Source organism: Mesoplodon bidens (genome assembly GCF_964165515.1).
Source record: "Mesoplodon bidens genome assembly, chromosome: 2".
NCBI classification, from domain to species: Eukaryota; Metazoa; Chordata; class Mammalia; order Artiodactyla; family Ziphiidae; genus Mesoplodon; species Mesoplodon bidens.
Genome location: NC_138177.1, coordinates 42,121,450 through 42,134,051, shown reverse-complemented (window position 1 = coordinate 42,134,051; position 12,602 = coordinate 42,121,450). Strand labels below are relative to the sequence as shown.

The following is a 12,602-nucleotide window of genomic DNA, read 5'->3' as shown; positions in this document are numbered from 1 at the left end:
ACCACAATGAAATAACACTTCACATCCATCATGACAGCTATTAAAAACAAAAACAAAAAAATAAGTGTTAGTTAGGATGTGGAGAAAGTGGAATCCTTCTACATTGCTGGAAGAATTGCAAAATGGTGCAGCCACTGTGGAAAAGTTTGCAGTTCCTCAAAAAATTAAATATAGAATTACCACGTGATTCAACAACTTCACTCCCAGGTATATACCCAAAAGAATTTAAAGCAGGGACTCACACAGATACTTGTACAAAAATGGTCAGAGCAGCATTATTCACAACAGCTAAATGTCCAGCAATCTAAGGGCCCATCAACAGATGAATGGATAAAAGAAATGTGGTAAATTTATACAGTGCAATATTATTTAGCCATAAAAAGGAATAAAATTCTGATACATGCTACAACATGGATGAATCTTAAAACCATTATGCTATGAGAAATAAGACACAAAGGACAAATACTGTATGATTCCACATGTATAAGGTGCCTAAAATAGTCAAAGTCAAAGAGAGAAAGTAGAACAGAGTTTACCAGGAGCTGGGGGTAGGAGTGGTAATGTGGAATTATCATTTAACAGGTACAGAGTTTCTGACTGGGGTAATAGTTCTGTAAATAGATAGTGGTGATGGTTATACAACATTGTGAATATATCTTAATGTCACTGAATTAACTGTATGGTTAAAATGATAAATTAGGTTATATATATACTTTACCATAATAAATTTTTAAATGATAATGTATTATCCAAAGGTCCTATTTAGTGAGCCTTTTGTTCCTCAAGTTGAGACGGTGGTTATAGAAGTTACTTAGATAATAAATACTTTATGAAATGGCTGGTAGTTAATAGTAAATAGTACCCACCCTCCAAAACACACACACATACACATACATACACACACACAACACTACACACTCAATGCTCTTATCAAATACCTATAATTATATTTTTCAAAGGATTACACATCCAATAAATTCACTAATGATGCAAAGAATTTACATCCTCCCATACTGACAGATAAAAACACATACATTCTATAAGCACAAAGCTTATATTCACAAATAACTTTTTGCTTAAAGACAAATTTCAATTAATAATCACAATGGGAATTTAGTTATTTAATGCAACCACTAACCTAATGTCACCAATAAAATCTAAGCAGTTATACCACAAAACCAGGGTTATATTCAGTGGACATGCATTAATAATCTATACAATTTAACATTATACCAGAAAAGGAACTGAATACAAAATTTCCCTTGATTTTTGGTGGTTTTCAAATTTCATGGCACAGATTCCCAAGGTAAAAACGGATTTTAAATATTTTCAATAAAATGGTAAAAAATTGAACAAGCATTTTAATTTGCATATTGGGGTGAAGATTTAAAACATCAAGCTGGCCCCAGTCTGTCAAAAATGACAGGTAAATATTTACAATGACTAGACAGGCTTTAGTTACAATGGTATTAGAGGATGACTCTCCCCTGGCAAAAACCTTTTATGGTTAATTCTCAATGCAAACATGTTTTTGTAAATACCTTGATAATATAAACTTGGAAACATACCTGGAATCAGGACAGGGACGAAAAATAAAACGCAAGTCAATCTTACTTCTGACCTGTAATCATCAAGCCTTTTGGCTCTAAACACCAAACACTGTCCTTCAATATAAAACTAAATTAAGAAGAGTAGAACAACTTTACCATGCTGGCTGACATTCTTCTACAGAATTATCTTTCACTACACATCAAGGCAGGGCTCAAGCTCCATTAACTTGCTTCTCTAGAAAGAGTATAATTAGCAGAGCACCAAATTTATAAACTGATATGGCAACCCAAAATGCTAAACACACTTTTCAAACAGAAGCCAATTTTTCCCCATTGTTACTTCTATGTACCATATTTTTGAAACTTATGTGGCTACCAATAAGAAAAGAAATCAGGGAAGCTTTGAACATATCTTGTACTTTTCATCAAGGCTAAAGTGCAAAATATCTCCATGTCTCTGGTATTTTAATAGGAAAAAACATAACACATAATAAAGGAACTAAGGTGACAGTAGAACTAATGCAAAAAAAGACTTTTTAAAATATACACTTGAAGACTACATAAAACCAATTTAATTTTTCTTTTTTCAATGAAATCTGTGAATGAACCAAGTTCTCTCAGAACTTGAGATCTTGTTTGGTTCTCTTTCCCAGGATCAGAAATTCCAAAATTAGAGAGAAAAAAAGGGAAGAAAATAACATTGCATGACAATGGACACTAAGTTCATAAAGAACTTTTTTTTTTAAATGAGATATTATGGAAGAAAACACCATGAAAATAATAATCCTATGAGAATTGTTTTTTACACACAGTAAATTTGAGCCTTGGTCTTCATGAAGATACTACAGCTTATATAGAAAACTATAAATATACAAGACTCCAGGAAAAAAAAGTCAAAATACATATTATTTAACATTCTGTAGGCCTAAAAAACTTTTGGGGGAGGGGAAAGGACGGCCAACTGAATCTTCACTTAAGAATACAGAACTATGAAAAATTCCTGGGTCAAAAGCTCCAAGATGCTCCAAATGGAACCACACTTTGTGAAAACACACAACCTAGATATAGTTTTAAAAGGAAAGAAAAAGTACTGAATAACTGCAGTCCCTTCCAAAAAAGGATATCTTAAATTAAGGGGAAAAGATTCTAATAGTGTAAACGAATCTGGCTCAGAAAGAAAACTGAAAAACATATCCAATGTTCTGTCCATAAAAGTAATGACGGTACATCTTTAATATTAAAGAAATAGGCTATAAAAAAGTTCATTCTCAGAATTGGTTTTAGTAAAAGCTCATTTGTGCTCCTTTGTGGGTGCATAATAAAGTTCCATGGGTTTGTTCACCTTCCAGTATTTCTCACTGACCAATTCCAAAGAAAAAGAGCCATTTAACACCTAAAACAAACACAAAAACAAACAAAAAAAGAAAGAATTATGAAAACTGCTCAAAGCACAAAATTGTGAGATGGAACAAACAGAAAAGTCCATCTTAGCACAACACTGTAAAACAACTATACCCCAATTTTAAAAAAAGTCCACCTTAAAAAAAAATCTTAAGATAAACTTGTTGTCACTTACACTATTCATAAAAGAACAAAGGATGTATCAAGTTAACTACTTGCTGCAATTTCTCCTTCTTCCAGGGTCTGTACCATTTTATTAGGCCCCACCCCACAACCTGCCACTCTCAGATGATCAATGTACTCCCAATTTCAACAGCCTATTATTTTAAATACTTACAGTGAACTGGCCACTGGCTGTTGCTATGTAAATGGTATACTGCTTCTCACTGGCTGTATCAAGGTTCATCTGGTTTGATTCTCCTTTGCTTCGAAGTTCTTCTAAAGCTAACCTCACAGCCAAATACTTGGATAAGTGATCAACAGTGGCATTACCTGAAGTCTTTATGTATCTAGAAAAATAAATCATTAAAACCTTAATTTCTAGATTAGTGATAAAATATACATAAATTATAAAACTAATACATTTCTAGGGGCTTCCCTGGTGGCACAGTGGTTGAGAGTCCGCCTGCCGATGCAGGGGACACGGGTTCGTGCCCCGGTCTGGGAAGATCCCACATGCCGCGGAGCAGCTAGGCCTGTGAGCCATGGCCACTGAGCCTGCGTGTCTGGAGCCTATGCTCCGCAACGGGAGAGGCCACAAGCAGTGAGAGGCCCGCATACCGCAAAACAAAAAACAAAAAACTAATACATTTCTAAAAAGGTATATAAAATGTAAAATGTCTCAATTACTGACAAAATAATATCAGAAATTTATTCCTCTATTATCTAAAAATTTCTTATTGAAAAGGTACAGAAATGGGAAAAGTACAAGCTCACTATCTACCAGGCCATAAAAGCTCTACCTACCTTACCATCCATAAAATATGACATAAAATGACAAAAATCAAATAGAAATAACACTGTACTGAAAGGAAAAAAAAAGAACATACCCCTCAACCCCAATGATCAGAGTTTTGAGTCTACAGCAACAAGAAGAATACTAAGAATATGAGCAAATTTCTTCTTGTCTAAGAATTAATAAATTTTAGGTTTTTAAGACTGAGCACTGAAGTGCTAATCGTTTTTTAAAGCATCATATACCATTTACTCACTCACTCAACAAATATTTGATGCTTATATGCACTTAAGGGCAGGCTCTCTAGAGTTATATAGTGGTAAAGCAGCCATCCTGGCCAGCATGAATTTTAGAGCCTACTGGCACCCTAGCATCACTGTTAAGAAACTTAAATGATCCTTTCTCCTCCTCTACCTAGAAAGGTCATTCCTTTCAGATATGCAACTGTGGGTGGGAAGCACATGAGGAAAGACAAAAACAACAATGCAGGCAGCCAAAATATCCAACCAAACCCTGGCAATCAATGGGATGACAAATATCACCCTTAATTCTTATCTAAAATTGCCTTTTAACTCCTTAACATTCTAAATTCAGATAATCTGAAACTAACCCACACGCTTACCTTGTCTGTGCACTGTCATCTTTTTCCATAAGTGTGGGATGAGGCCTGAATACTAATTCAATTTCACTAGCACCATCCATTACTGGATCAATTGCCACTGCTGCATTGTTATTATCAAGCTCAAGCCCAGAATCATCAGATGTTTTGGTCCGTTTGTTACTAGGTCCTGCTTCCTGATTGCTATGTGTGGATGCATTACTACAGTGAGAACTGTCTCCATTGTCTTCTGCTCCACTACCATTTTCAATCTGTTGTTTCTTGCCTCGCTGTAATCTAGTTAAGGAAAACAAAACAAAACAAAAAACATAAAATCTTCATTTAGGCCTTTTCAGTGCATCCATTTTGAAGTATGTTTACTGAATTTACTAAATTCTAAGTTCCCTGGTGGCCCAATGGTTAGGATTCCGGGCTTTTACTGTCATGGCCTGGGTTCAACCCCTGGTCGGGGAACTGAGATCCCGCAAGCCACGCAGCGTAGCCAAAAAAAAAAAACCCGAAAACTAAATTCTAAAAACATCTTGATAACTGAATTTGCTCCAAGTTGAATAATGTCATTTATTTCCCACATGTCCCTGAAAGGTCTGGGGAATGTCACTTATACACAGGCAAACATTTGAATAAATTAAACAAATGTTTATATTCCTTTAAAATTTTTCTTTATTGATTATAGGGATTATTGGCAAATATTTACATTTTGATGATTTCCTTTATTATGAGATTTTTAAATCTAAAGAAAGGCATAATTCAGTTATGAAAAATTTACAGTTCTGAGGGAAGATATTTATGCCTTTTTAATTAGAATTTCTTAAGGAAACAGGATTTAAGAGTAATGGTAAGCACTACCTGCCCGCTGCTGACCTCACCCAAAGTCTGCTAATGCATGCAAAATTATTCCAATGCAGAAGATGAGATGGTATCTAAATATGGAGCATAAACACAGAAGCAGCTCTCTAACAAGCTCAAATACTAAAAACCAGTAACTGGGCAAGGTACTTTGTGTATACATCTTATTTACCCATCAAAACAACTATCAAGGCAGTTAACGTTATTATCTTATAATTGAGAAAAACCAACGAAACTGAGGTCCAAGGCCCACGGTTATAAGCTAGTAAGCACCAGAACCAGAGAAAGAACATGATACACATTCTTTCTACCATATATATTGCCTCTCCAGCTGTATACACAAGAAAAAAGGAGAGAATATGTGATGAAAAAGAAATGTGAAAGAACGAAATGTACTTCTAAGAATAGTGTCACTACTACATTTTTATTGCCAGAACAAGGAAATAATAGCCCACTGCTTGGGAAAGATGCTCAAGAACTTTTTTTTTTAATTGAACTATAGTTGATTTACAATTCTGTGTTAGTTCTGGGTGTACAGTAAAGTAAGTTATACACACACATACATACATACATATGTATATAAAATTCTTTTTCAGATTATTTTCCATTGTAGGTTATTACAAGATATTGAATATAGTTTCTTGTGCTATATACAGTAAATCCTCATATATAGTGGTGTGTATCTGTTAAACCCATACTCCTCTAATTTATGCCTCCCCCTCCCCTTTTCCCCTTTGGTAAATATGTTTGTTTTCCATGTCCATGAGTCTGTTTTGTAAATAAGTTCATGTGTATTATTTTTTAGATTCCACATGTAAGTGATATCATATATTTGTCTTTCTCTGACTTCACTCAGTATGATAATCTCCACTTTTGCTACGAATGACATTATTTCATTTTTTATGGCTAATATTCCTGTGTGTGTGTGTGTGTGTGTGCGCGCGCGTGCGCGCGCGTGTGTGTGTGTGTGTGTGTGTGTGTGTACACGTACCACACCTTCTTTATCCATTCATCTGTTATGGACACTTAGGTTGCTTTCATATCTTGACCAATGTAAACAGTGCTACAATGAACATTGGGATGCATGTAAACAGTGCTATAATGAACATTGGGATGCATGTATCTTTTCGAATTAGTTTTCACCTTTTCTGGATATATGCCCCGGAGTGGGACTGCTGGATCATATAGTAACTCTATTTTTAGTTTTTTAAGGAACCTCCATACTGTTCTCCACAGTGGCTGCACCAATTTACATTTCCACCAACAGTGTAGGCGGGCTGGCTCCCTTTTCTCCACACCTTCTCCAGCATTTATTATTTGTAGACTTTTTGATGATGGCCATTCAGATCAGAGTAACGTGATACCTCATTGTAGTTTTTATTTGCATTTCTCTAATAATCAGTGATGTTGAGCATCTTTTCATGTGCCTGCTGGCTACCTGTATGTCTTCTTTGGAGAAATCCCTATTTAGGTCTTCTGTCCATTTTTTGATTGGGTTGTTTGATTTTTGCTACTGAGTTGTATGAGGTGTTTATATATTTTTGAAATTAAGCCCTTGTCAGTCTCATCATTTGCAACTATTTTCTCCCAGTCCGTACGCTGTCTTTTTGTTTTGTTTATGGTTTCCTTTGCTGTGCAAAGGCATATAAGTTTGATTAGGTCTCATTTGTTTACTTTTGCTTTTATTTATTTTGCCTTGGGAGACTGATCTAAAAAAATATTGCTACAATTTACATCAGAGAATGTTTTGCCTATACTCTCTTCTAGGAGTTTTATCGTGTCATGTCTTATATTTAAGTCTTTAAGACATTTTTAGTTTATTTTTGTGTATGGTATGAAGGAATGTTCTAACTTCATTGATTTACATGTGGCTGTCCAGCTTTCCCAACAGCACTTGCTAAAGAAACTCTTTTCTCCATTGTATATTCTTGCCTTCTCTGTCAAAGATTAGTTGACCACAGGTTGTGTGGGTTTATTTCTGGGCTCTTTATTCTGTTCCACTGATCTGTATGTCTGTTTTTGCACCAGTACCATGCTGTTTTCATAACCGTAGCTTTGTAGTCTTGTCGGAAGTCTGGGAGGGTTATGCCTCCAGCTTTGTTCTTTTTCCTCAGGACTGCTTTGGCAATTCTAGGTCTTTTGTGGTTTCATATAAATTTTAGGATTATTTATTCTAGTTCTGTGAAAAATGTCATGGGTAATTTGATAGGGATAGCATTAAATGTATAGACTGCTTTGAGTAGTATGCCCATTTTAACAATATTAATTCTTCCAATTCAAGAACATGGGGGGCTTCCCTGGTGGCGCAGTGGTTGGGAGTCTGCCTGCCAATGCAGGGGACCTGGATTCGTGCCCCAGTCCAGGAGGATCCCACATGCTGCGGAGCAGCTGGGCCCGTGAGCCATGGCCGCTGAGCCTGAGCGTCTGGAGCCTGTGCTCTGCAACGGGAGAGGCCACAACAGTGAGAGGCCCGCGTACCACGAAAAAAAAAAAAGAACATGGGATGTCTTTCCATTTCTTTGAATCTTCTATTTCCTTTATCAATTTTATAGTTCTCAGCATATAGGTCTTTTACTTCCTTGGTTTAATTTATTCCTAGGGTTTTGGGGGGTTTTTTGATGCAATTTTAAACAGGATTGTTCTGTTTTGTTACTTTCTCTTTCTGATATTTTGTTGTTAGTCTAAAGAAATGTAACAGATTTCTGTATATTAATCTTGTATCCTGCTACTCTGCTGAATTCATTTATTAGTTCTAATAGTTTTTGTGTGGAGTCTTTACAGTTTTCTATAGAGTATTATGTCATTTGCATATAATGACAATTTTACCTCTTCCCTTCCTATATGGATACCCTCCCTCCCTTTCTTTTTTTTTTTTGACTGCTGTGGCTAGGACTTCCAATACCATGTTGAATAGAAGTGGTGAGAGTGAGCATCCTTACTTAGGAAAGATGCTCAAGAACTTTTTTTTTCCCAAAAAAATAAAATACTGTTTATGAAATCTATACAGCATTTCAAAATTAAGAGGGGGTGACTAATATGTTAATTGACAAAACTATGATTCAAAAATATATGAACACTGGGACTTCCCTGGTGGCACACTGGTTAAGAATCTGCCTGACAATGCAGGGGACACAGGTTCAATCCCTAGTCCTAGAAGATCCCACATGCCGCAGAGCAACTAAGCCTGTGTGCCACAACTACTGAGCCTGCACTCTAGAGCCCGCAAACCACAACTACTGAGCCTGCATACCACAACTACTGAAGCCTGCACACCTAGAGCCCCTGCTCCGCAACAATAGAAGCCACTGCAACGAGAGAAGCCACCACAATGAGAAGCACGCACACTGCAATGAAGAGTAGCCCCCGCTCACTGCAACTAGAGAAAGCCTGCGCGCAGCAACAAAGACCCAATGCAGCTAAAAATAAATAAATTAATTAAAAAAAAAATGTGAACACATACAATGGATTAGTCTTAAAAAGGAAGGAAATTCTGCAGGTGCTACAACATGGATAAACTTTGAAGACATTAAGCCAATCACAGAAAGACAAATACTGTATGATTCCACATATATGAGGTATTTAAAGTAATCAAAATCACAGAAACACAAAGTAGAATGGTGGTTACCAGGAGCTGAGGAGAGGAGGAAGAAATGAGGAACTGTCACTTAATGGGTATAGAGTTTGTTTTATAAGATAAAAAGAGTTCTGGAAATTGATTGTACAACTGTGTGAATGTACTTACAATACTGCACTGTATATTTTATTTATTTTTTTTTTCTTTTTTTTTTTTTTTTTTTTGCACTGTATATTTTAAAATGCTGAATATGGTAAATTTTATGTTTTTTATCATAATTTTCTACTGTGATATGGAAAGACCAAAATAATGAAACAAACAAAAAACTCAACAGGGTTACTTGTCTGATGTATTTATTTTTACCTCACACTTCTTTCCAAAGAACAGAGCTAGATTAATGTAATTTCAGGCAGCGTTCATAAAATCATGTTCAGATAATGGAGGTAGATCAATAGCCTATCATATCCTGCATTTATCAAATCATATCCATAACACTACATACTGTTCTAGAGGTAGCATTTCAAGAATTATACACCAACAAACTTGAATGTCATATGAGTAGTAAAAGAAATTAGGAATGTAAATATTTAGCCTTTAGAAGAGCATATAAGAATGTATATTTATATGAAACTATTTGAGGACTAGTAGATAGAAGCAGAATCTGAAATAAATATAGAATCCAACATAAGTATTTTGACAAAGACAGATCAAGACTGCTACATACAAAAGACTAATTTTAATTCAATATAAGGGAAGAACTTTAAAAAAATATATATTCATACAAAACTATTTACTTATTTACTTTAAGCCAAACGTAGTTCTATGTACTGGTGTTATAAGAATCAGTAATACTCACACTGTCTCTACCCTCTTAGGGCTTATATTATTCTAGTACAGCAAATAACACACACATGTTCAGAGAATGATAAGTGCTATGAAGAAAAATGAAGCAGAGAGGGTAAGAAAGTATGGAGTCCTGGGGTGGAAGACGGGAACTTAGCAGACACCTGAAGAATGAGTGTGTGCCATGTGGACTATCTAGAAGAAGAGGGTTCCTGAAAGAGAGAACAGAAGTATAAAGGCCCTGAGGCAGAAACAAGCTTGCTGAGTCTCAAAAACAGCCAAGAAGCTTTAATAAAAGTTATTAACAAATGAAAGAAGCTTCTATCACATACTCCGACCACTAGAAATGTTCAAGCAAAATCAAAGGTCTATCTATAAAGGATTTTATGAAGGGGATTCTTTCTCCTAGTAAAAGACTAAAAGTTTGCTCTTCAGAACCACTTCTGGAACCTTTAAAATACGAATGCCTGTACCCCAATCAAAGATTTTGATTTACTTAGTCTGGAGTGATGCCTTTGAGGCCCTAGGATTTAAAAGCTTTCCAAGTGATTCTGATATTCAGCCAAGGTGAAAGCCACTAGACTGGGATGTGGCTTTACTGGTGGCTGGCTTTACTGGGATGTGGCTTTGGAAGATGCTGACTCTCCCTGAAGCCTAAACATAACAGGAGATGTTAGAGCAGAAAAGAGAATGGGGTGAGGAAAGTGCTCAGATTATACAGGATCTTGGAAGCTATCATTAAAGTCTGTTAACCTGAATGTGAATAGAAGCTATTAGAGGCTTCAAAGCAAAGGAGAACTATGACCTGACTTCCAATTTACCACTCTGGCTGCTGTGCTGAGAACAGACAATGTAGAGGTAAGCATGGAAAGTTGAAAAAGACCAATTAGGAGGCTATTTCAACACTTTCAAATGAAAGATGGTGGTTGCCTAGATCAATTTGGATATATTATGGAAAAAGCTAAAAATATATTTATTCACAAACTGGAATACAGACTGGGAAAAAGAGAGGTTAAAGGTAACTCCAAAGTTTTTGGCTAAAGCAAGTAGGATGATGGAGTTGCCATCAACTAAAATGAGCAAGAATGAAGAGAAGTAGGGGATAAGAATTACAAGTTCAGTACTGAACACGTTAAGTTTGAGATAAGGAACAGCTAATGACACACAAAGTGAACCAGGAGAATATCATCTCTTGAAAGCCAGCAGAAGAAAACCAGTCAAAGAGAAAAGAGAAATTAACTGTGTAAAATGCTGCTAAGTAAGATGAGATCTGAGAATCAGCAATTGGGTTTTGCAATGTGGAGGTCAATGGTAACTTCAACAAGGGTGATACTCATATCACCTGGGGGATAAAGGGATAAAGGGATAAAGCCTGACTGGGGGAGTTCAAAATGGAACAGTAGAAGTATTGAAGAAGTAGAAGTATTGGATATAGTAAGCACAGACAACTCTTTTTAAAGAGAAGAGGAGAAATACAATGGTAAGTGGGTATAAGAGGGTATTTGTATTTGTCTTGTTTTGTTTTTTTTAAGACTCCAGTACTTTAAATGGAATACCGTATTATGCCTAGAGACATATTTTATACCTTCAAGAAAAGGTAACCACACAGAACTACTATTTGTTACTGCATTTTATCTTTCTCAAAATGGAGGGTGTTAATTCAGTATTTAATAAAGTATTTGGAAAAATGGCCGCCCTGCCTGGCCTTCTCTCCCATATACCTGTTCATGGCCTGTATCTTCAGTCCTTCCTCAATGCTGTGACTGAGTGCTTGCTGATTATTGTGCTTGTTGATCCTGGCTAATACTCTTTCTTGATGAGCTTCATACTCATCACGACTTGGATAAATTTTGCTGATGAGTGCATCAAAGTTTGGGTCTGGTCTTAGTGATCTTTTGGAAACTAGCTTTTTCCGACAAGTAGGGCATTCTTTATTGCTAAATAAAAAGAGAGAAAAGAAAATGTAAATAATGCCAGTATCTTTGGGCTGAAGACAAAAATAGCCAGCTTCCAGATAATTATCATCTTTATTCCAATAGCTTTACTAAGTCGCAGAAATTCAAACTGATTAACCTGACTTTCCTTGAATATCTGACTAGTGACTAAGCAAGATTTTTGAAACCTGAGACTCTCCATACTACTTGCCAATAGAGAAAAAACTAAATACTTCCCCATGATAAATTATATATAACCATTTTAGAAATAAAAATCTATTCCTTCCTAAATTTCCTGTTTCTGATATCCATGCTATACATGGAAAAACTATCCACTAATATATATTAATTTATATGTTACGAATTATTTTATTAAAATAGCATTCATCAGGATATTATTTTATATAATTAAGAAGTGAGAAAATCATAGTTTCATGCTTTGTAACTTCCTCAAAACAAAAACTCATCCTAAAAAGCTTCTAAAATTATATAAAATCAACTGTTTCAAAACAAAGATTCTCCAATAATTAAAACCTAGACTTTAGATAAATTTCCAATTCTCAAATGAACACTTATAGAAAATGTATTTCTCAAAACCCAGAGAGAACTAGAACACTGTCCTCGTATAATTTAAGTACCTAGCATAATTCATTTTAACATACCCACTTCTGAGGGCTGTGATAATGCAGTCTGCACAAAAACGATGTAAACACTCTTTTGTAGTCATGGTGTTCTTCAACATATCCAGACAAATTGGGCACATTAATTCACTGTGTAGACTTCGAGGTGAAACCACAATTTCCAAGCCATCCGTTATTGCCTCCTGTAAAAGCATCACTTTAAAATTAAATGCTACCTAATTAAAAAAAATTATGGACAA

At 35.6% G+C, this 12,602-nt stretch overlaps 1 protein-coding gene across 3 annotated transcripts in view; it reads right to left on the bottom strand.

The window, feature by feature from the left end:
• Positions 1 to 884: 884 nt before the first annotated feature.
• Positions 885 to 12,602, bottom strand: part of RNF2 (ring finger protein 2) — a 56,349-nt gene continuing 44,631 nt past the window's right edge. For all 3 annotated transcript variants that reach the window (XM_081216200.1, XM_081216201.1, XM_081216202.1), the window contains exons 3-7: positions 12,385 to 12,545; positions 11,510 to 11,725; positions 4,529 to 4,801; positions 3,289 to 3,460; positions 885 to 2,943 (exon numbers count right to left, since the gene is read on the bottom strand). In XM_081216200.1, coding sequence (XP_081072326.1) covers positions 2,842 to 2,943; positions 3,289 to 3,460; positions 4,529 to 4,801; positions 11,510 to 11,725; positions 12,385 to 12,545 — 924 coding nt within the window. In that variant the 3' untranslated portion in view covers positions 885 to 2,841. The remainder of the gene's footprint in view (positions 2,944 to 3,288; positions 3,461 to 4,528; positions 4,802 to 11,509; positions 11,726 to 12,384; positions 12,546 to 12,602) is intronic.